The sequence below is a fragment of the Rhinopithecus roxellana genome, chromosome 5, assembly GCF_007565055.1.
Source record: "Rhinopithecus roxellana isolate Shanxi Qingling chromosome 5, ASM756505v1, whole genome shotgun sequence".
Lineage (NCBI taxonomy): Eukaryota > Metazoa > Chordata > Mammalia > Primates > Cercopithecidae > Rhinopithecus > Rhinopithecus roxellana.
Genome location: NC_044553.1, coordinates 63530994 through 63553966, shown reverse-complemented (window position 1 = coordinate 63553966; position 22973 = coordinate 63530994). Strand labels below are relative to the sequence as shown.

At 44.6% G+C, this 22973-nt stretch overlaps 1 protein-coding gene across 4 annotated transcripts in view; it reads left to right on the top strand.

Moving 5' to 3' along the window:
- RAD51 (RAD51 recombinase) overlaps positions 1–22973 on the top strand; it is a 45142-nt gene that overhangs the window by 3587 nt on the left and 18582 nt on the right. For 3 of the 4 annotated variants that reach the window (XR_004057261.1, XM_030930306.1, XM_010388539.2), the window contains exons 2-5: positions 705–793; positions 3491–3628; positions 8808–8925; positions 11895–11986. Coding sequence is in view for 3 of the 4 variants with exons in the window: in XM_030930306.1 (XP_030786166.1) it covers positions 707–793; positions 3491–3628; positions 8808–8925; positions 11895–11986 (435 nt within the window). In the remaining variant the exon portion in view is untranslated. The remainder of the gene's footprint in view (positions 1–704; positions 794–3490; positions 3629–8807; positions 8926–11894; positions 11987–22973) is intronic. The other variant, XM_030930307.1, reaches the window with a different exon arrangement.

Here is a 22973-nt window from a genome sequence, read left to right as displayed (position 1 = left end):
AGAACCCTAGAACTTATTCCTCCTATCTAATTGAAACTTTGTGCCTGTTGATCAGCCTCTCTCCTTCCCGCCCCCTGCAACGGCTGCATTCTCCTCAGTCTCTGGTTACTACTCTTCTATTTGTTCCTTGTATGAGATGAACTTTTTTTTTTTTTGAGACGCAGTCTCGCTCTGTCATGAAGCTGGAGTACAGTGGCGTGATTTCAGCTCACTGCAATCTCTGCCTTCGAGGTTCAAGCCATTCTCCTGCCTCAGCCTCCTGAGTAGCTGGGATTACAGGCGTGTGCCACCACACCCTGCTAATATTTGTAGTTTTAGTAGAGACAGCGTTTCACATGTTGGCCGGGATGGTCTCGATCTCCTGACCTCGTGATCCACCCACCTAGGCCTCCTAAAGTGCTGGGATTACAGGCATGAGCCTCTGCACCCTGCCAATATCAACTTTTTTAGATTCTACATATGAGTGAGATCACACAGTATTTGTTTGCAAACACATTTATAATGTATAATGAGGTATATAAAAATAAGTAAAACTTGGCCCCTACTCTGAAGGAATATAGAGCAGGAGAACAGAGAGACACAATAAGAGAATGGCCTTGGCTCTTCCTAAAGGCTTTTTGATATAACTAGCTAGATAGAAGATGGGGAGAGAGATGCACCTTATTTCTCTAGTGTTTATACTGATAGGCATTTGTATTTTTCAGTAATGGCAATGCAGATGCAGCTTGAAGCAAATGCAGATACTTCAGTGGAAGAAGAAAGCTTTGGCCCACAACCCATTTCACGGTTAGAGGTATGTGCTTAGTTGCTAATTTTGGAATTATATATACTAGATTCTTCTACCTAGTGGAAGGTATTATAACCTTTACATAAACTATAGGTTTACTACCAAGGTCAAGACCCAAGACTTTTCAGAAGTGTTGTCAATAATCCTGTGGAAAGGCTGCAGATTGTTGCTAAATATGTCTGGCAGGGCCTCTTCCTTTGTCAACCATTCTTTTCCTACTTTATCATTTTTATTTCTGAGAGCTGGACTGTCAGAAACTGAGGCCTAGGATCCCATGGTGGAATGTCTGTGCTGTGCTTTTTTTTGTTTGTTTGTTTTGAGACGGGGGTTTCGCTCTTGTTGCCTAGGCTGGAGTACAGAGGCGCAATCTCAGCTCACCACAACCTCTGCCTCCCAGGTTCAAGCGATTCTCCTGCCTCAGCCTCCCAAGTAGCTGGAATTACAGGCATGCGCTACTACGCCCAGCTAATTTTATATATATATATATTTTTTGGAGACGGGGTCTTGCTCTGTCGCCCAGGCTGGAGTGCAGTGACTGGATCTCGGCTCACTGCAAGCTCCGCCTCCCGGGTTTACGCCATTCTCCTGCCTCAGCCTCCAGAGTAGCTGGGACTACAGGCGCCTGCCACCTCACCCGGCTAGTTTTTTTGTATTTTTTAGTAGAGACAGGGTTTCTCTATGTTGGTCAGGCTAGTCTCAAACTCAGGTGATCCACCCGCCTTGGACTCCCAAAGTGCTGGGATTACAGGCATGAGCCACCGTGCCCAGCCTGTGCTGTTTTTTGTTTTGTTTTTAAGAAATGGGTCTTACTGTGTTGACCAGGTTGGTCTTGAACTCCTGGCCTCAAGCAATCCACCTGCCTCAGCGTCCCAAACTGCTAGGATTACAGTCATGAGTCACCACGCCCAGCCAAAGCATCCTGTGCTGTTTGCACTAAGTATGAAAGTGCCGTTCTGGGAATTATAGTGGCCTGGACCAGTTATGCAAGGAAGACAGGGAAGCACCTTCTCTTTATTGCCCTAGCTTTGTGCTGTCAGCTGTCATTGGCAGACAGAAGGCTGTGGTGGTATTATGGTATAAGAGATAAGCTCCAATTCAGGATTCTGCACAAGGACGTTAAGCACCAGAGCTGAGGCCTTACACTATTTCTGCCCATTGTATAGAGACTGCCCTGTGAGTGCAGCTGATTGGGGCTGAGATAAGTAGGGGGAAAGCAGAGAAAGACTTGATTCTTCTGTCTCTTTTTTCAAATTTCCCATCTCCGACTAATCTTTAAGACTCTAGGAGTGCAAAAAGCTTATTTAAAAAAGACTCTAGAAGTTACTTAAATGGATTTGTGATAAACATTTTAAAGTTCAGAGTCATAATTTCTGGTGCCATGAGCATCCTTATACTCATACATGCATATTGCTTATTGCTTAAATATTAACAGCAGACATGGCTTATATTGGCAAACTAATCTCTCCCCTCTTCTAAATTCTCCCAACCCCTGAATACACTCACATTCACCTACTAACTCATGTTTTCCCAGAAGTCATGGTTTTGGTGGCTAATGAAACCAAAGCTGACTTGAATATAGGAAGAAAGAGGTGGATTTGGGTGGTTTAAGAAGAGATATAAAAGTCCCTGACAAAAAGTAATTTTCCTCACTGTTAATGTCAGTTGTTAGAGCAGAGCTTTCCGGTCATTGTTCAACAAAAAAGGTATTGATAGGCCAAGATAGTGCTCTTTTCATTCTGAGCAACCTTATCTGTTTACCCTATCATAGTGTAAAAATATCATTTTTTATGTGCTTGATGTGGAAATTACTGAGCAACACTGTCTTTTTTTTTTTTTTTTTTTTTTTTTTTTTTTGAGACGGAGTCTCGCTCTGTCGCCCAAGCTTGAGTGTAGTGGCCGGATCTTAGCTCACTGTAAGCTCCGCCTCCCGGGTTCACACCATTCTCCTGCCTCAGCCTCCCGAGTAGCTGGGACTACAGGCGCCCGCCACCTCGCCCTTCTAGTTTTTTGTGCTTTTTAGTAGAGATGGGGTTTCACCGTGTTAGCCAGGATGGTCTCGATCTCCTGACCTTGTGATCCACCCGCCTCGGCCTCCCAAAGTGCTGGGATTACAGGCTTGAGCCACCGCGCCCGGCCGCAACACTGTCTTAAAGTGATCTTGTAGGGCCCAAAGTCTCGGAGATCATTTAGGGTCACAAAAAAAAGGTTGGGAGTTACTTTTTAATTCCAATTGCTAATAAGAGTTCTTTTTAATATACATGGCATAGTGCTATTTTAAAATTATTGATTTTGATAATGAAAAGGTTGTTAATTTGTTATTAAGTACCTCATATAGGGCTCATTTTTCAGCTTTTGCATATAATCCAGTAGGCTCTCTATATCCCTGGATTCTGCATCAGCAAATTCAACAAACTACATATCAAAAATTCAATCAACTACATATCAAAAAAAAAGTATACAGGAGGATGTACAGAGGTTATATGCAGGTAATATGCCATTTTATGTAAGAGACTTGAGCATTCTTGGATTTTGTTATCTGCTAGGGATCCTGGAACCAACTTCCCATCTCCCCACCCCAGGATTTCAAGGGACAGTTGTATTACAAGTCTTCAAGCACCTCTGTGAAGTATGTAGGACACATATGATCTGTGTTAGATTAGAGAACTAAAGCTTAAATTTATCCATGGTTTTCTTCATTTGCAGCAGTGTGGCATAAATGCCAACGATGTGAAGAAATTGGAAGAAGCTGGATTCCATACTGTGGAGGCTGTTGCCTATGCACCAAAGAAGGAGCTAATAAATATTAAGGGAATTAGTGAAGCCAAAGCTGATAAAATTCTGGTAAGTATTGCTTAGTTGACCTAGGGAAGCATTAGTGGGAATAGTACAAAAGGTAATGTAGTGAAAAACTTCTTCCTTCCATCTCTCATTCTTCTGTCATCTCGTTCTCCTTTCCATGGGTGACTGTTACCTGTTTCTTTTTTTTTTTTTTTGGAGACAGGTTCTTGCTCTGTCACACAAGCTGGAGTGCAGTGGTGCCATCTCAGCTCACTGCAGCCTTCGCCTCCTAAGCTCAAGCGATTTTTCCACCTCAGTCTCCCAAGTAGCTGGGACTACAGGCACATGCCACCATGCTGGGGTAGTCTCGAACTCCTGAGCTCAGGTGATTCACCTGCCTCAGCCTCCTAAAGTGCTGGGATTACAGGTGTGAGCTACTGTGCCTGGCCTATTTATTTTTCTAGCTTCATATAGTTCTTTAACATCCATACTTCCCCATGGTTACATTTTGTTTTATGAACCTATTCCTTCAGTATTTATATAGTTACACAGTTTTATTGCCTTTACCCTTGAAGTTTTATATAGTATAGAGCAGATTTTTTTTTTTTTTTTTTTTTTTTTTTTGAGACAGAGTCTTGCTCTATTGCCAGGCTGGAGTGCAGTAGTGCAATCTCGGCTCACTGCAACCTCCGCCTCCCAGGTTCAAGTGATTCTCTTGCCTCAGCCTCCCCAGTAGCTGGGACTACAGATATGTGCCACCACGCCCAGCTTATTTTTGTATTTTTGGTAGAGACAGGGTTTCACCATGTTGGCCAGGATGTTCTTGATCTCCTGACCTTGTGATCCGCCCACCTCAGCCTCCTAAAGTTCTGAGATAACAGGTGTGAGCCACCTTGCCCTGCTGCAAATATTTATTTATAAAATTGTATTTTCACGTATCGATTACTGTTAGCGTTAGATAAATTTATTGGATTACTCAAATAAATGAATATTTGTTGAAGTGGTTGCTTAATTGGAAATAAGAAAGAGTTCTGAGTCCTTAACAGTACTTTTGTTAAAAGATTGTCATATTGACTAAGCCAGTAGGGGTCCCTAAAGTCTTTCTTTTGTCACTTTTTGGGCATCAGTTTTTGTGAATGAAGAAATGCTGACAGGATCTTTACTTTTTGCCTTGTGAGATCTTGGTTTCAGAAATCAAGTCACTTCTCTGCTTCTATGAACACAAAAATGCAACCTAGAACACATGATTTGAGATGCAAAATGGTATAGACATATGTGTCTTAACTTTTCAATATTTTATGTTCTTAGTTTCTGGCCAGTAAAGATTATGATTGCATTGTTTTCCTTTTTTTTTTTTGAGGCAGAGTCTTGCTGTGTCACCTAGGCTGGAGCACAGTGGTGCAATCTTGGCTTGGCTCACTGCAACCTCTGCCTCCCAGGTTCAAGTGATTCTCCTGCCTCAACCTCCCAAGTAGCTGGGATTACAGGCGCCCACCACCACACTTGGTTACTTTTTGTATTTTCAGTTGAGATGGGGTTTCACCATGTTGCCCAGGCTGGTCTCAAACTCCTGGCCTCAAGCAATCCACCTGCCTCAGCCTCCCAAAGTGCTGAAATTACAGGCACGAGCCACTGTGCCTACCTTTTAAAAAAAAAAAAGAGAGAGAGAGAGAGAGAGAGACAGACTCTCACTCTGTTGCCCAGGCTGGAGTGCAATGGCATGATCATAGCTCACTGCAGCTTCAAACTCCTGGGCTCAAGGAATTCTCCTCAGCCTCTTGAGTAGCTGGGACTACAGGCACGTGCCACTAACCTGGCCATTTCTACCAGTTTCGTCTTTGCTAATACCTTCTCTTTCTGTTTTTCACCAAAGAAAGTAGTCTATATTCCTTGAGCTCCCATGGCTCTTTTGTTAGTACTTCTTATATTATCCATCACATCTACTTGTACTATAGTTATTTTGTATAGTGTATCTTCCTGATTAAATTATAAGCTCTGTGGAGGCAAGAATCTGCTCTTCTTTTTCTCCATATCCTTCAGAGTCCCTGGGACTATGTTTCATACAGAGTAAGTGTCTAGTATATGTTTGTTGCACTGAATTGACAGTGAGTATATGAATTGGCCAGGCTGGTCTCAAAATCCTGGCCTCGGGTAATCCGCCCATCTCAGTCTCCCAAAGTGCTGGGATTACAGGCGTGAGCCAATGCACCTGGCCCTGCAATAAATTTTTTTTTTTTTTTTTTTTTTTTTGAGACGGAGTTTCGCTCTGTCGCCCAGGCTGGAGTGCAGTGGCCGGATCTCAGCTCACTGCAAGCTCCGCCTCCCAGGTTTACGCCATTCTCCTGCCTCAGCCTCCCGAGTAGCTGGGACTACAGGCGCCCGCCACCTCGCCCGGCTAGTTTTTGTATTTTTTAGTAGAGACGGGGTTTCACCGTGTTAGCCAGGATGGTCTCGATCTCCTGACCCCGTGATCCGCCCGTCTCGGCCTCCCAAAAGTGCTGGGATTACAGGCTTGAGCCACCGCGCCCAGCCTAAATTTTTAAATGAAATATTAAATATATAGAAAAGTTTAGAAAATAAACTTTCATTGATTTTTTTTTTTTTTTTTGAGATGGAGTCTCGCTCTGTTGCCCAGGCTGGAGTGCAGTGGCCGGATCTCAGCTCACTGCAAGCTCCGCCTCGCCGGTTTACGCCATTCTCCTGTCTCAGCCTCCCGAGTAGCTGGGACTACAGGCTCCCGCCACCTTGCCCGGCTAGTTTTTTGTATTTTTTAGTAGAGATGGGGTTTCACCGTGTTAACCAGGATGGTCTCCATCTCCTGACCTCGTGATCCGCCCGTCTTGGCCTCCCAAAGTGCTGGGATTACAGGCTTGAGCCACCGCGCCCGGCCTCTTTTTTTTTTTGTTTTTTTTTTTTGAGGCAGAGTCTTGCTCTGTCGCCCAGGCTGGAGTGCAGTGGCATGATCTCAGCTCACTACAAGCTCCGACTCCCAGGTTCACGCCATTCTCCTGCCTCAGCCTCCTGAGTAGCTGGGACTACAGGTGCCTGCCACTATGCCTGGCTAATTTTTTGTATTTTTAGTAGAGACAGGGTTTCACCGTGTTAGCCAGTATGGTCTCGATCTCCTGACCTCGTGATCCGCCCGACTGGGCCTCCCAAAGTGCTGGGATTACAGGCGTGAGCCACCGCGCCCGGCTTAGATTTTCTTCTTGAGTGAGTTTTGGTAGTTTATCTTTCTAGGAATTTGCTTATTTCATCTAAGTTATCTAACTTGTTGACATAGATTTGCTCAAAGGATTTCCTTATACTACTTTTTATTTCCATAAAGTCAGTAGTAATGTTCCCTCTTTCATTCTTGATTTTAGTAATTTGAGTCTTTTCTCTTTTTTTTTGGTCAGTGCAGCTAAAAGTTTGTCAATTTTGTTGATGTTTTCAAAGAACCAGCTTTTGGTTTCATTGATTTTTCTCTATTATTCTGTCCTTTACCTAATAGTTTCTACCCAATCTATATTATTTCCATCCTTCTGCTTGCTTTGTTTTGTTTGCTGTTCTTTGGAAGGTTAGGTTATGATTTATCTGTTTTATTTTTAGAGACAGAGTCTTGTTCTGTTACTTCGTTGGAGTGCAGTGGTGCGATTATAGCTCACTGCAGCCTCCAACTCCTGATTCAAACAAACCTTCTGCCTCAGCCTCCCAGGTAACTAGGACCACAGGCACGCTCCACAATGGTCTGCTAATTTGTTTTTTTTGTCTGTTTTGTTTTTTTTTTTTGAGACAGAGTCTCCCTCTGTACCCAGCCTGGAGTGCAGTGGCACCATCTCTGCTCACTGCAACCTCCGCCTCTTGGGTTCAAGTGATTCTTCTGCCTCAGCTTCCCAAGTGGCTGGGAATACAGGCATGTGCTACCATGCTTGGCTAATTTTTTGTATTTTTAGTAGAGATGGGGTTTCACCATGTTATCCAGGATAGTCTCGGTCTCCTGACCTTGTGATCTGCCTGCCTTGGCCTCCCAAAGTGCTGGGATTATAGGCATAAGCCACCACGCCAGGCCATTTTTTTTTTTTTTTTTTCTGACGGAGTCTCGCTCTGTTGCCCAGGCTGGGGTGCAGTGGCATGATCTCAGCTCACTGCAGTCTCCACCACCTGGGTTCAAGCAGTTCTCCTGTTTCAGCCTCCTGAGTAGTTGGGACTACAGGTGCACGCCACCATGCCGAGCTAATTTTTGTATTTTTAGTAGAGATGGGTTTTACCATATTGGGCAGGCTGGTCTTGAACTCCTGACTTCGTGATCTGCCCACCTCACCCTCCCAAAGTGCTGGGATTACAGGCTTGAGCCACCGTGCCCAGCCATGCCCTGCTAATTTTAAAACATTTTTTAGAGCCAGGGTCCCACTTTGTTGCTCAGGCTGGTCTCAAACTCCTGGCTTCCAGCAGTCCTCCCACCTCAGCCTCCCAAAGTGCTGGGATTACAGGCATGAGCCACCGCACCCAGCCTTCTTTTCTAATATAGGTATTTATAGCTATGAATTTCTCTCTGAGCACTACTTTCGTTGGAGCCCGTAAGTTTTGGTTTATCTTCATTTTCATTCATTGCAAAATATATTTTCTCATTTCCCGTGTCATTTCTTCTTTGACTTGTTGGTTATTTAGGAGTGTGTTGCTTTATTTTTGCATATTTGAATGCATTTACTTTTCAATTTTAGAATCAACCCATAGTGCTATTACAGAATATTTATCTGTAATTACAAAATAGAATGTGAATGTTCTCAGCCAGACAATATGAAAGAAAAGGTACGGCTGATAGAGGTGGGGAAGTAGCCATGGAGAGAGAAAAGATGGAAGGGCAAATGTCCTCATTTTTACAAAGTAGGAAGTTAAGGGATACAGTCTGCAGTTGATGGAGCAGGAAATGAAGGTGTACTGCATTGCCATTTTTGTCATAAATTGGGCAAAACACATATGTATGGATCTATAATAGTTTTTAAAACTGTATTAACATATTAACTTGAATTGGTGATTAACAAATTGATCTTCATGGAGTCTCTGAATGAGATTATCTGTTTTATGACTTTCCAAAGAGAAATCATCCTGGTAATTTTATTAGATATTTTCTCGTTTCATTGCACACCTGATTCTTGTTTTACTAATATTTCTTTTTTCTTTATATATATATTTTTTGCCCTCAAGATCACTGTAGTAAGGAATATTATTTTGTTGATTTAACATTTCTTATTTTTCCCAGGCTGAGGCAGCTAAATTAGTTCCAATGGGTTTCACCACTGCAACTGAATTCCACCAAAGGCGGTCAGAGATCATACAGATTACTACTGGCTCCAAAGAGCTTGACAAACTACTTCAAGGTGTAGTAATCCCTTATTCTGTGTTGTGAACTCTAGTTAGGAAAGCTTCCAGGTTATGGAACAAAATTGAAATGTTTGGGTTGCATTTACTTGTTAGATAATGATAAAGAGATAAAGGAAGGCCAGGTGCAGTGGCTCATGCCTGTAATCTCAGCACGTTGGGAGGCCAAGGGTGGGGGCAGATCACCTGAGGTTAGGAGTTCGAGACCAGCCCAGCCAAGATGGAGAAACCTATTAAAAGTACAAAATTAGCTGGGCATGGTGGCACATGCCTGTGATCCCAGCTACTTGGGAGGCTGAGGCAGGAGAATCGCTTGAACCCGGAAGACGGAGGTTGCTGTGAGCCAAGATTGCACCACTGCGCTCCAGCCTGGGTGACGAGCAAAACTCTGTCTCAAAAAAAAAGAGAGATAAAGGAAGTATCTACATTGAAGAGGTAAGACTGCTGCAAGGTAGGACCTTATTTATAAAATACTAAACTTACCTGCAAATTAAATAATTTAGTCTCCATTTAATATTGCATTGAGAGAGTAAGCTCCTTTTGCTTAAGGAAGTAACTATAATTATAACCTCCTCTACCACAAGGTTGAAGACCTGATGACTGGTTAAAACATCTGTGTTTGAATACTACTCATTGTCTACACACTAATCTTCAGGACTTCAGGGAAAACTATAAAGCTTTCAACCTTATTATTTATTTTTTGAGACAGGGTCTCACTCTGTCACCCAGGCTGGAGTGCAGTGACATGGTCTCAGCTCACTGCAACCTCTGCTTCCTGGGCTCAAGTGATCTTCTAGCCTCAGTCTCCCCAGAGCTAGGACTATGGTCATTTACTTCCTGTCTAATTTTTTTTTTTTTTTTTTTTTGAGACAGGGCCTCACTATGTTGTCCGGCTGGTCTCGAAATCCTGAGCTCAAGCCATTCTTCTGCCTCAGCCTCCGAAACTGCTGGGATTATAGGCTTGAGCCACCTCTCCTGGCCCAATGTCAGTTTTCTTTCCTTTTTTTTGAGAGAAGAGTCTTGCTCTGTTACCCAGGCCAGAGTGCAGTGGCATAATCTCAGCTCACTGCAACGTCTGCCTCCTGGGTTCAAGTGATTCTCCTGCCTCAGCCTCCAAGTAGCTGGGACTACAGGCGAGTGCCACCACGCCCAGCTAATTTTTGTATTTTTAGTAGAGATGAGGTTTTACCATGTTGGCTAGGTTGGTCTCGAACTCCTGACCTCAGATGATCTACCTGCCTCAGCATCCCAGAGTGCTGGGATTACAGGTGTGTGCCACTGTGCCCGGCCCCCAATGTCAGTTTTCTAATAGCAGTGCTGTACTATCACTGTGCAAGATGTTAACACTGCAGAAGGCTAGGTGGATAGAACCTCCCTATGGTTTTGCTTGTTTGTTTGAGACAGAGTCTCGCACTGTTGCCCAGGCTGGAGTGCAGTGGCATGATCTAGGCTCACTACAAGCTCTGCCTCCCAGGTTCACGCCATTCTGCTGCCTCAGCCTCCCGAGTAGCTGGGACTACAGGTGCCCGCCACCATGCCCGGCTAATTTTTTGTATTTTTAGTAGAGACCGGGTTTCACCATGTTAACCAGGATGGTCTCGATCTCCTGACCTCATGATCCGCCCGCCTCAGCCTCCCAAAGTGCTGGGATTACAAGCGTGAGCCACTACGCCCGGCCTTGTTTGTTTTTTTTTTTAAAGACATAGTCTTGCTCTGTTGCCCAGGCTAAGAGTGCAGTGGCATGATCTCAGCTCACTGCAACCCCTGACTCCCGGGTTCAAGCTATTCTCTTGCCTCAGCCTCATGAGTAGCTGGGATGACAGGCCCCTGCCACCGTGCCTGGCTAAGTTTTGTATTTTTAGTAGAGAGGGGGTTTCACCATCTTGGCCAGGCTGGTCTCAGACTCCTGACCTCCTGATCCACCCACCTCAGTCTCCCAAAGTGCTGGAATTACAGGCATGAGTCACTGCACCCACCTTTTTTTTTTTGAGACAGAGTCTTGCTCTGTTGCCCACGCTGGAGTGCAGTAGTGTGATCTCGGCTCACTGCCACTTCCACCCCCTGGGTTCAAGTGATTCTTCTGCCTCAGCCTCCCGAGTAGCTGGGACTGCAGGCATGGGCCACCATGCCCGGCTAATTTTTGTATTTTTAGTAGAGATGGTGTTTCACCATATTGTGCCCAGCCTTTTTTTTTTTTTTTTTTTTTTTTAAGAAGGCATCTCACTCTGTCACCCAGGCTGGAGTGCAGTGGTGTGATCTCGGCTCACTGAAACCTCCGCCTCCCAGGTTTAAGTGATTCTCCTGCTTCAGCCTGCTGAGTAGCTGGGATTACAGGTGCCCATCACCATGTCCAGCTGATTTTTGTATTTTTAGTAGAGACGAAGTTTCACAATGTTGGCCAGGCTGCTGGTGATTCGCCTGCCTTGGCCTCCCAAAGTGCTGGGATTACAGGCATGAGCCACTGCACCTGGCCTTATTTGCAACTATCTATAAATCTGTAATTATTTCAAAATACTTTTAGTTTGTTTGTTTTGAAACAGGGTCTCACTGTGTCACCTAGGCTGGAGTGCAGTGGCATGATCTCGGCTCACTGCAGCTTCTGCCTCCCAGGCTCAAGTGATCCTCTCATCTTAGCTCCTCAGTAGCTGGCACTATAGGCATCCAGCTGGCACTACATGCCCGGCTAATTTTTGTATTTTTTGTAGAGACAGGCCTTCACCATGTTGCCCAGGCTGGTCTCGAACTCCTGAACTCAAGCAACCAGCCTACCTCAGCTTCCTAAAGTGCTGGGATTACAGGCCTGAGCCACCATGGCTAGCCTCAAAATACATTTTTGAAAAATCGGTTGTTGGAAATCGAATTTTTAATTTATGTAAATATCTTTCTCTTGAGCTCCAAGAACATTTCTGTCACTACAGTTTCTAAATGTTTGTATTATGCTAAGAGGTATTTCTTATTGCTCTTTTAGGTGGAATTGAGACTGGATCTATCACAGAAATGTTTGGAGAATTCCGAACTGGGAAGACCCAGATCTGTCATACACTAGCTGTCACCTGCCAGGTGAGCTACTGGGGCTATGGCTAATCAAATAAGCAAACATTACTTCATTCCTGCTAGTTGCAAGCATCTGTTAGGATGGCCATAAAAGGCATTGTCTCTGCCTTAAGAATCTTATAGCTGTTAATAGTTAGAAAATAGACTCCTACTGCAAAATTCTTCCATATCATGGAAACTTCCAAATCATTGATCTCCTTTCAGATACATTGATTTCACATACTTTCCTACCAGGCCTTTCCTGCCTTTACTTGCTTTTTTTTCCTGTTTTTGAGACAGATTCTTGCTCTTTCGCCCTGGCTTGAGTGCAGTGGTGTGATCTCAGCTCACTGCACCCTCCTCTCCGGTTCAAGTGATTCTCCTTCATCAGCCTCCTGAGTACCTGGGATTACAGGTGCCCACCAGCATGCCCGGCTAATTTTTGTGTTTGTAGTAGAGACGGGGTTTCACCATGTTGGCCGGGCTGCTCTTGAACTCCTGACCTCAAGTGATCCGCCCTCCTTGGCCTCCCAAAGTGCTGGGATTATAGCCGTGAACCACTGTGCCCAGCCCTCCATCTTCTTCATTAGTCTAGATTTTATGATTCATCATTAAAGTAATTCTCTTGCAAATAACCTCAGTTTACATACCCACTTGAAGAGATACCAACATTAGATGAAACTCATCTGTCTTCTCAGTGTCTGTACCCAAATAGCAGATTACGCTGGAGAAAAATCGTATAATAAAGCTGACTGACTTCACTGTAAATTCAAGATGACCGGCCAGGCATGGTGGCTCACGTCTGTAATCCCAGCACTTTGGGAGGCCGAGCCGGGCGGATCACTTGAGATCAGGAATTCAAGACCAGCCTGACCAACATGGTGAAACCCCATCTCTACTAAAAGTACAAAAATTAGCTGAGCGTGTTGGCACGTGCCTGTAATCCCAGCTACTTGGGAGGCTGAGACAGGAGAATTGCTTGAACCTGGGAGGCGGAGGTTGCAGTGAGCTGAGATCGCACCATTGCATTCTAGCCTGGTCAAAGAAGCAAGACTGCCTCAAAAGAAAAAAAAAGGAAAAAAAAAAAGCGAAAAAAATTCAAGATGACAAACTTTTACCAGTCAAAACTTATTGGCAAGTCTACTTTCTCCATTTAGGTGTACTTTCCCACTGAGTTAGACAGGCATCTCATATCTAATACTTCGTCTTCTGTTATCATAACTTTATGCTCCTCTTCAACTCTCATTCTCAGCCAATAACTGCTCTTTGCATCAAATCTACATTTGTGCCCATCTTTTCTTATCTCAGATTACAATGGAGAAAGTGTCCCTTTTCTTCTCAAAGGCCCATTCTATCAATATGATTTGGTTACCATCTCCTGCCGCCTTCTCAAGGACTCCACTCCTTCCATTTTCTCTTATACCTCTCTATGAGATTATCCTCATCAGCATACAAATATGCCTAGTGTCTCCTCCATTAGGAAAGAACCTTCCCTGGACCCCTTCAGTTTATTTTTCCTTTGCTTATGCTCCCATTCGTGGGTAGATTTGGAAACAGACAGAGTGGGTTAAATAATTTCCCAGTACATTGTATTTAAGTAGCAGATACTGGACTCAAACCAGACTTCAGAGATGATGTTCTTAAAACTTCATAAGAGGCCAGTCAGTCATGGTGGTTCATGCCTGTAATCCCAGTACTTTGGGAAGCCAAAGTGGGAGGATCGCGTGAGGCCAGGAATTTGAGACCAGCCTGGGCAACATAGTGAGACCCTGTTTCTGAGACGCTGTTTCTAAAAGCAAGCAAAAAAAAAAAAAATTAAAAATATTAACCCAGCATGATGGTGTGTACCTGTGATCCTAGCTACTTAGGAAGCTGAGGAAAGAGAATCTCTTGAGCCTAGGAGGTCAAGGCTCCAGTGACTGGGATCATGCCACTGCATGTTTTCTGCTGTATTGCTAGTGCCTAAGGCAGTGCTTAGCACTCAGTGAACAATAAATGCTTGAATGGGTGGAGATAATAGATGTCCAAAAACATGCCTGATATATAAAATGAATGTCATAGAGGAAATGGGTTAGCCGTTTAAGGAATAGAAAGCGGTAATTTCACCCTCAAGTGATCATGGAATACTTTATAGAGAAAAGATAATTGGACCAGACTTCTGAAGAATGCTAAATTTGGGAAGGAAGGAAATTAAAAGCATTTAACTGTACAGAATGGGATGGACAGAGGATGGGAAGGCATAAGTTAGAAGGAAAAGACAGTAAATAAGCAAGGTCATTTACCTGGTTCAGAGTTTGTGTAGAAAAGTAGGAGATGATCCTTAAAAAGATACATCAAACGGCATGGTAGCTCACACCTGTAATCCCAGCACTTTGGGAGGCCAAGGTGGGTGGATCGCTTAAGCTCAGGAGTTTGAGACCAGCCTGAGCAACATGGCAAATCCTCATCTCTACAAATAATATAAAAATTAGCCAGACGTGGTGGCCTCTGCCTGTAGTGCCAGCTACTTGGGAGGTGGAGGCAGGAGGGTCTCTTGAGCTCAGGAGGCCAAGGTTGCCGTGAGTCAAGATTGTACCACCCCACTCTTCAGGCTGGGCAACAGAGCAAGATTTTGTCTCTGTCTCAAAAAAAAAAAAACCCTATTTCAGAACGTTGAGAAGTTTAAACTTGAGTTTGTGGAGAATAAGCATTAGCTGGTCAGGACTAAACTAAGATAGTGACACTAAAGAGACATAGGTAAAATATGTTGTAAAGGGCAGCACTTAATGACTGACAGTAAAAAATACACCTCACCCCAGCTGGGCATGGTAGCTCACTCCTGTAATCCCTGCACTTTGGGAGGCAGAGGCAGGCAGATCACGAGGTCAGGAGATCCAGACCATCCTGGCTGACATGGTGAAACCCCGTCTCTACTAAAAATACAAAAAATTAGCTGGGCGTAGTGGCGGGCACCTGTAGTCCTAGCTACTCGGGAGGCTGAGGCAGGAGAATGGCGTGAACCCAGAAGGTGGAGCTTGCTGTGAGCTGAGATCACGCCATTGCACTCCAGCCTGGGTGAGAGAGCGAGACTCGTCCCCCACCCCCCAAAAAAAATAAAATACACCTCAGCCCAACGATGTATTACAGTAACTTAGTAAACCTAGAAAGTGTTTGGGAGGGGAAGATAGTTTTGTTGGAAACGTGAGTACAAGTTTAGAGATGATAGGTTTGAGGTGACAAACCCTAAGTGAAAACTTCTAGCTGTATTGAGAGATGTGGAACTCAGTCTCATTCTGGAAATGAAAGATCCATGAGAAATGGAGGGAGTAGGATATAGAAGAGAAAGCTAACAAACTTTCATCTTTTCTGCAACTTCAGGCAGTGTAATGGGGAACCGTTTTTCCTCGTCTAAGTGGGTCCTAATGTTCTCTGGCTTTGAGGATGTGCTGCATGAGTAGCCAGTCCACAGAGTATCCTCGAACCTGGCCTATGCCCATGGACCAACTCTTCTGCTATAATCTTTTGAAGCTTTATTACAATTTTAGTTATTTTGAAGAACATGGCATTATTTTAACCTAGATAGATTATACCCACTTCTGCCATGGACACAACTTACTGTTGGAGATCAAGAATAACTGAAACAAAATCTGCCTTATATCAGTGTTATGGAAGAGGCTTCCTAGTGTTTTTCTATCCTCAGGACTCAACTTGGTTGAGTTCTTTTTTTTTTCTTTTTGAGATGGAGTCTTGCTCTGTTGCCCAGGCTGGAGTGCAGTGGTGCGATCTTGGCTTGCTGCAACCTCCGCCTCCCAAGTTCAAGCCACTCTCCTGCCTCAGCTTCCCAAGTAGCTGGGATTACAGGTGTCTGCCACCACACCCAGCTAATTTTTGTATTTTTAGTAGAGATGGGGTTTCACCATGTTGGCCAGGCTGGTCTTGAACTCCTGACCTCAAGTGATCCGCTCCTCTCGGCCTCCCAAATTGCTGGGATTACAGGTATGAGCCACCACGCACGGCCTGAGTTCTTATCCTCTCAAAAAAATAGCAGTAGTTTTTGGAACTCAGTTATAGATTTAGACATCCTATGTAAATTATTTTCTTTTATATTTTTTCTTGTAAATCAAGTTAAGAACTGTCCTTAATAATTTACTCTGAATTTATTTATTTATATATTTATTTGGAGTCTCACTCTGTCACCCAGGCTGGAGTGCAGCAGCACAATCTCAGCTCACTGTAACCTCTACCTCCTGGGTTCAAGCAATTCTGCCTCAGCCTCCCAAGTAGCTGGGATTACAGGTGCCTGCCACCACATCTGAGTAGTTTTTTTGTATTTTTAGTAGAGACAGGGTTTCACCATGTTGGCCAGGCTGGTTTCAAATGCCTGACCTCAAGTGATCTGCCCGCCTCGGCCTCCCAAAGTGCTAGGATTACAGACGTGAACTACCATGACTGGCCAATTTATCTGAATTTAAATAATATTTTATTAAAAATGTTTATTGGCTGGGCACCGTGGCTCACACCTGTAATCCTAGCACTTTGGGAGGCCAAGGCAGGTGGATCACGAGGTCAGGAGATCCAGGTCATCCTGGCTAACACGGTGAAACCCCGTCTCCACTAAAAATACAAAAAATTAGCAGAGCATGGTGGCGGGCGCCTGTAGTCCCAGCTACTCGGGAGGCTGAGGCAGGAGAATGGCGTGAACCCGGGAGGCGGAGCTTACAGTAGGCTGAGATCACGTCACTGCACTCCAACCTGGGCGACAGAGCGAGACTCCATCTCAAAAAAAAAAAGTTTATTACATTGATGTAATGCTGTTTTACAGTTAAAGATGGTATGTGTCATTAAAAATGTGGATCTAGGGCTGGGCGTGGTGGCTCACACCTGTAATTCCAGCACTTTGGGAGGCCGAGGTGGGCGGATCATGAGGTCAGATCGAGACTGCCCTGGCTAATGCAGTGAAACCGTGTCTCTACTGAAAATATAAAAAATTAGTCGTGTTGGCTGGTGCCTGTAGTCCCAGCTACTCGGGAGGCTGATGCAGGAAAATGGCATGAACCCGGGAGGTGGAGCTTGCAGTGAGCCGAGACCGTACCACTGCACCCCAGCCTGGGCGACAGAGTGAGACTCCATCTAAAAAAAAAAAAAATGTGGATTTTGAAGGCCGGGTATAGTAGTTCAAGTCTGTAATACCAGTGTTTTGGGAGGCCAAGGTGGTCAAATCTCTTGAGCCCAGGAGTTTGAGAGCAGCCTGAGCAACACAGCAAACAGCAAAACCTCATCTCTATAAATAATAATTTTTAGCCAGGCGCGGTGGCTCACGCCACAATCCCAGCACTTTGGGAGGCCGAGGCGGGCGGATCACGAGGTCAGGAGATGGAGACCATCCTGGCTAACACAGTGAAACCCCGTCTCTACTAAAAATACAAAAAATAAGCCGAGTGTGGTGGCGGGCACCTGTAGTCCCAGCTCCTCAGGAAGCTGAGGCAGGAGAATGGCGTGAACCCTGGAGGCAGAGCTTGCAGTGAGCTGAGATCGCGCCACTGCACTCCAGCCCGAGCGACAGAGCGAGACTCGGTCTCAAAATAATAATAATAATAATAATAATTTTTTAAAAATTAGCCAGGTGTGGTGGCTTGAGCCTGGGAGGTTGAGGCTACAGTGAGCTGTGATTGCATCACTATACTCCAGCCTGGGTGACAGAGCAAGACCTTATCTTAAAAAAAAAAAATACGTGTTTTATTAGGGCCCTGTGTTTTCCATAGTAAACCATATGCAAGAAATGAGAAAATCAGCCTCGATATGTCCTTCATCAGTCACCACTGTGTTGAGGTGGTGAATGCCATTTCTTAGAAGATAGAAAATACTCTGGTTCTTCATGAATAAAAGTTTATTTAAAAAAAAATTTTTTTTTTTGAGACGCAGTCTCGCTCTGTCGCCCAGGCTGGAGTGTAGTGTAGTGGCGTGATCTCAGCTCACTACAACCTCTGCCTCCTGGGTTCAAGCAATTCTCCTGTCTCAGCCTCCCCAGTAACTAGGACCACAGGTGCACGCCACCACCCCCTGCTAATTTTTGTATTGTTAGTAGAGACAGGGTTTCACCATATTGGTCGGGCTGGTCTCGAACTTTTGACCTTAGATGATCCGCCTGCCTCAGCCTCCCAAAGTTGTGGGATTACAGGTGTGAGCCACTGCACCTGGCCCAAGTTTATTTAAATATAACATCAAGTAACCTAGCTTGATAGTCTCCCATTTTTCTTATTTTCCTTTTTGTTTTAAATTTGAGACAGAGTCTCACTCTGTCACCCAGGCAGGAGTGCAGTGGCACAATCTTGGCTGACTGCATCCTCCACCTCCCGGGTTCAAGCAGTTCTCCAGCCTCAGCCTCCCAAACTGGGATTACAGGTGCCTGCCACCACACCCAGCTAGTTTTTTGTATTTTTAGTAGAGATGAGGTTGCACCATGTTGGTCAGGCTGGTGTTGAACTCCTGACCTCAGGTGATCTACCTGCCTCAGCCTCCCAAAGTGCTGGGGTTACAGGTGTGAGCCACCGTGCTGGCTTTTTGTTGTCATTTTTTTTTTTTTTTTTTTTTTTTTTTTTTTTGAGGCGGAGTCTCGCTCTGTCGCCCGGACTAGAGTGCAGTGGCCGGATCTCAGCTCACTGCAAGCTCCGCCTCCCGGGTTTACGCCATTCTCCTGCCTCAGCCTCCCGAGTAGCTGGGACTACAGGCGCCCGCCACCTCGCCCGGCTAGTTTTTTTTGTATTTTTAGTAGAGACGGGGTTTCACCGTGTTAGCCAGGATGGTCTCGATCTCCTGACCTCGTGATCCGCCCGTCTTGGCCTCCCAAAGTGCTGGGATTACAGGCTTGAGCCACGGCGCCCGGCTGTTGTCATTTTAATTGCTTCTTTTATTGCTCCACTAATGTTTTCTTTGCGTTACCATATCTCTTTTTTTTTTTTTTTTTTTTTTTTTTTTGAGACAGAGTCTCGCTCTGTCACCCAGGCTAGAGTGCAGTGGCGCCATCTAGGCTCACTGCAAGCTCTGCCTCCTGGGTTCACGCCATTCTTCTGCCTCAGCCTCCCGAGTAGCTGGGACTATAGGTGCCCGCTGCCACGCTTGGCTAATTTTTTGTATTTTTGGTAGAGACGGGGTTTCACCGTGTTAGCCAGGATGGTCTCGATCTCCTGACTTCGTGATCTGCCCGCCTCGGCCTCTCAAAGTGTTGGGATTACAGGCGTGAGCCACCGCACCCAGCTGGCTACCATATGTCTTATGAGACAGCCAAGCTAGTGTTTCAGTATCAAGTAGACCTAATCCATCGTTAACTCTCCTCAGAAATAAATTCTTTTTTTTTTTTTTCTTTTGGAGATTGGGTCTCCCTATGTTGCCCCAGCTGTTCTCAAACTCCTGAGCGCAAGCAGTCTTCCCACCTCAGCCTCCCACGTAGCTGGGATTACAAGCGAATGCCTCTGCACCCAGATCCTTATAATCATTAGGAAGAAAGAGTTGTGGGGGGGAGGAGGATATGTAGGAGACCTTTTATGATTATAAGGGAGGAAACATTGAGAAGAGCAAGGGTAAATTATAGAAGCTGTAGCTATTGCCTGAGCTCCATTAGAAATTTGATAGCTAAAGGGAACTAGGGCTGTTTAAAATGTCACTCTTACATCCGTCATTTGACATGATGTGTGACCTTTTTAAATAGAAATGTTTTCCCATGTTGTTTTGACAGGGACTTTTGTAGAATAAATACTTAGACTATAGTACACAGTATCTGTAGTTGCCATAGCAACTCAGCATAGCATGCTGATGCTCCAAAGTTGTACAAATAGAATCCTAGCCTGAGAATGTTTATTAAGTAGTCAAATGATGTCTGTCAACAATAAACTAAAGCAAAATTCTCAAGTAAACATAGCCTGTTAAAATAACATTTGCAGATGGCTGAACAACTATATAGATCGTTGATTTTTTTTTAAAGAAAAAGAATGCTAATTAATAATAGAAAAGATTACATTTCATTAGCCTGAGAGTTGGAACCAGGGATATAGAGAGGATGTTAGACTATTACTTAAATCTAAACATGATCTACTCTCATTTGTTCAAATTTATCAGTTTAATAAAGTAAAACCCTGTTATGTGTTAGATCTCTCTGTCATAGAAAAGTCATAAAGTTGAGAACTGCAGTTAGGTTACAAAGTGAATTAGCCCATGCTTGTTCAAAATACTACAGTAATTTTAAAATACTGGGCCGGGCATAGTGACTCATGCTTTTAATTCCAGCACTTTGGAGGCTGAGGCAGGAGGATTGCTTGAACCCAGGAGTTCCAGATGAGTCTGGGGAATATGGCCAGACCCATCTCAATTAAAAAATAAAAATAAAAGCAATTCTGAGAAGATAATTTAACACAAGTACCAATTTTAAAAACACATGTGCAGCTGGGCGTGGTGGCTCATGCCTGTAATCCCAGCACTTTGGGAGGCTGAGGTGGATGGATCACGATGTCAGGAGTTCAAGAACAGCCTGGCTAAGATGGTGAAACCCCGTCTCTACTAAAAATACAAAAATTAGCCAGGCGGGGTGGTGGGTGCCTATAATCCCAGCTACTTGGGAGACTGAGGCAGAGAATTGCTTGAACGTGGGAGGCAGAGGTTGCAGTGAGCTGAGATTGCGCCACTGCACTACAGCCTGGGTGACAGAGCGAGACTCCATCTCAAAAAAAAAAAACACAAAACAAAAAAATCACATACCCTTTGACAGAAAATTTGTCTTACAGAACAGTTCACATATACGCAAAGATAAATGTACAAAGAATTTATACCAAAGCATCATTAAAATGGTAAAAGTTAGAAAGAAAGTGAATCACTATAAAATGAGAAGAAGTGTTGAATTATGGTCCTAAGAAGAGCTAACCTGATGGTATCCCAATCCAATAATAGAAGATGGCTATGATGGCACTGGGAGGGCAAGGTGGAAAGGGCCAAATAAGCTGGAGAACAGAGCATGCAATCCATCCCCCTGAGCTTACCCTGGGAGCTTGTCCACTATCCTGTTGTCAGTCTGCCTACCTATGCCCAATCATCTGTGGCTTTCCTTTGCCAAAGAAGTCTATTCAATTGGAAAAAAAAATCCCCTGTCGTAGCACTTAATATTACCTGGAGGTAGGAGTAAGGGAAACTTCATTTATCTTATTTCCTGGGGACTTAGCCCCCAGAGTGTTAATATTTCCTCCTTTCCAAGAAGCTGAGGCAGCTTCTGCTCTCTGTCTTCTTGGCCACTGGTTCCAAATCTTTCTTTTTTTTTTTTTTTTGAGACGGAGTCTCGCTCTGTCGCCCGGACTGGAGTGCAGTGGCCGGATCTCAGCTCACTGCAAGCTCCGCCTCCCGGGTTTACGCCATTCTCCTGCCTCAGCCTCCCGAGGAGCTGGGACTACAGGCGCCCGCCACCTCGCCCGGCTAGTTTTTGTATTTTTTTTTAGTAGAGACGGGGTTTCACCATGTTAGCCAGGATGGTCTCGATCTCCTGACCTCGTGATCCGCCCGTCTCGGCCTCCCAAAGTGCTGGGATTACAGGCTTGAGCCACCACGCCCGGCCTCCAAATCTTTCTTTAGGTACCACCCTCTTTTGTTGTATATGTGTCCTTTGCTCCTTCCATGGATTCCCATGATGTGAAAGATTTTATCTGCCGGCCGGGCGCGGTGGCTCAAGCCTGTAGTCCCAGCACTTTGGGAGGCCGAGGCGGGCGGATCACAAGGTCAGGAGATCGAGACCATCCTGGCTAACACGGTGAAACCCCGTCTCTACTAAAAAATACAAAAAACTAGCCAGGCAAGGTGGTGGACGCCTGTAGTCCCAGCTACTCGGGAGGCTGAGGCAGGAGAATGGCGTAAACCCGGGAGGCGGAGCTTGCAGTGAGCGGAGATCTGGCCAGTGCACTCCAGCTTGGGTGACACAGCGAGACTCTGTCTCAAAAAAAAAAAAAAAAAAGATTTTATCTGCCAAATAGTAGCATAATTTTTCCCTTACCAAATTAACAAAGCCTTCCATAACTGTATACACTAAAGTCAGTGCCCTCAAGGTTGGGGAAATCATGTCTTCAGAGTGTACTGTGCTAAACACTTTACATGAATTATTCTATTTAGTTCTTAAAACAATCCCATAAGGTCAGTTTTATTTACATGTTACAGAAAAAGAAGGAATATTCTGAGAATCACATAGTTAAGTGGAAGAACCACTTATATAAAAGAAGTGTATGAAAATGCATAGAAAATAACCTGGGAAATTATTTCTGGGAGATGGAGAGTGCTGAAAAGGTTTCAGTTTTTACTCTACTTTTTTTTTTTTTTTTGGTGAGACAGAGTCTTACTCTGTCACCCAAGCTGGAGTGCAACAGCACGATCTCACTCACTGTACCCTCCGCCTCCTGGTTTCAAGCAATTCTTGTGCCGCAGCCTCCCGAGTAGCTGGGATTACAGGTGCGCACCACCACACCCAGCTAATTTTTGTATTTTTAGTAGAGACAGGGTTTCACCATGTTGGCCAGGCTGGTCTCGAACTCCTGACCTCAAGTGATCCACTCACCTTGGCCTCCCAAACTGCTGGGATTACAGGTGTGAGCCACCATGCCCGGCCCTATACTTCTATATTGTTTGGATTTTTAATATAAGCACATACTTGTTTTGTAATTTCAAAAAAAATTCTCGAAGATAAGAAAAAATTTGGGCCAGGCGCAGTGGCTCATGCCTATAATCCCAGCACTGTGGGAGGCCAAGGTGGGTGAATCACCTGACGTCAGGAGTTTGAGACCAGCCTGACCAATGTGGAGAAACCCCATCTCTACTAAAAAATACAAAATTAGTCAGGCGTGGTGGTGCGTGCCTGAAATCCCAGCTACTTGGGAGGCTGAGGGAGGAGCATTGCTTGAACCTGGGAGGCAGAGGTTGTGGTGAGCTGAGATCGTGCCATTGCACTCCAGCCTGTGCAACAAGAGCAAAACTCCATCTCAAAAAAAAAAAAAAGAAAAAAAATTTGGTTCTC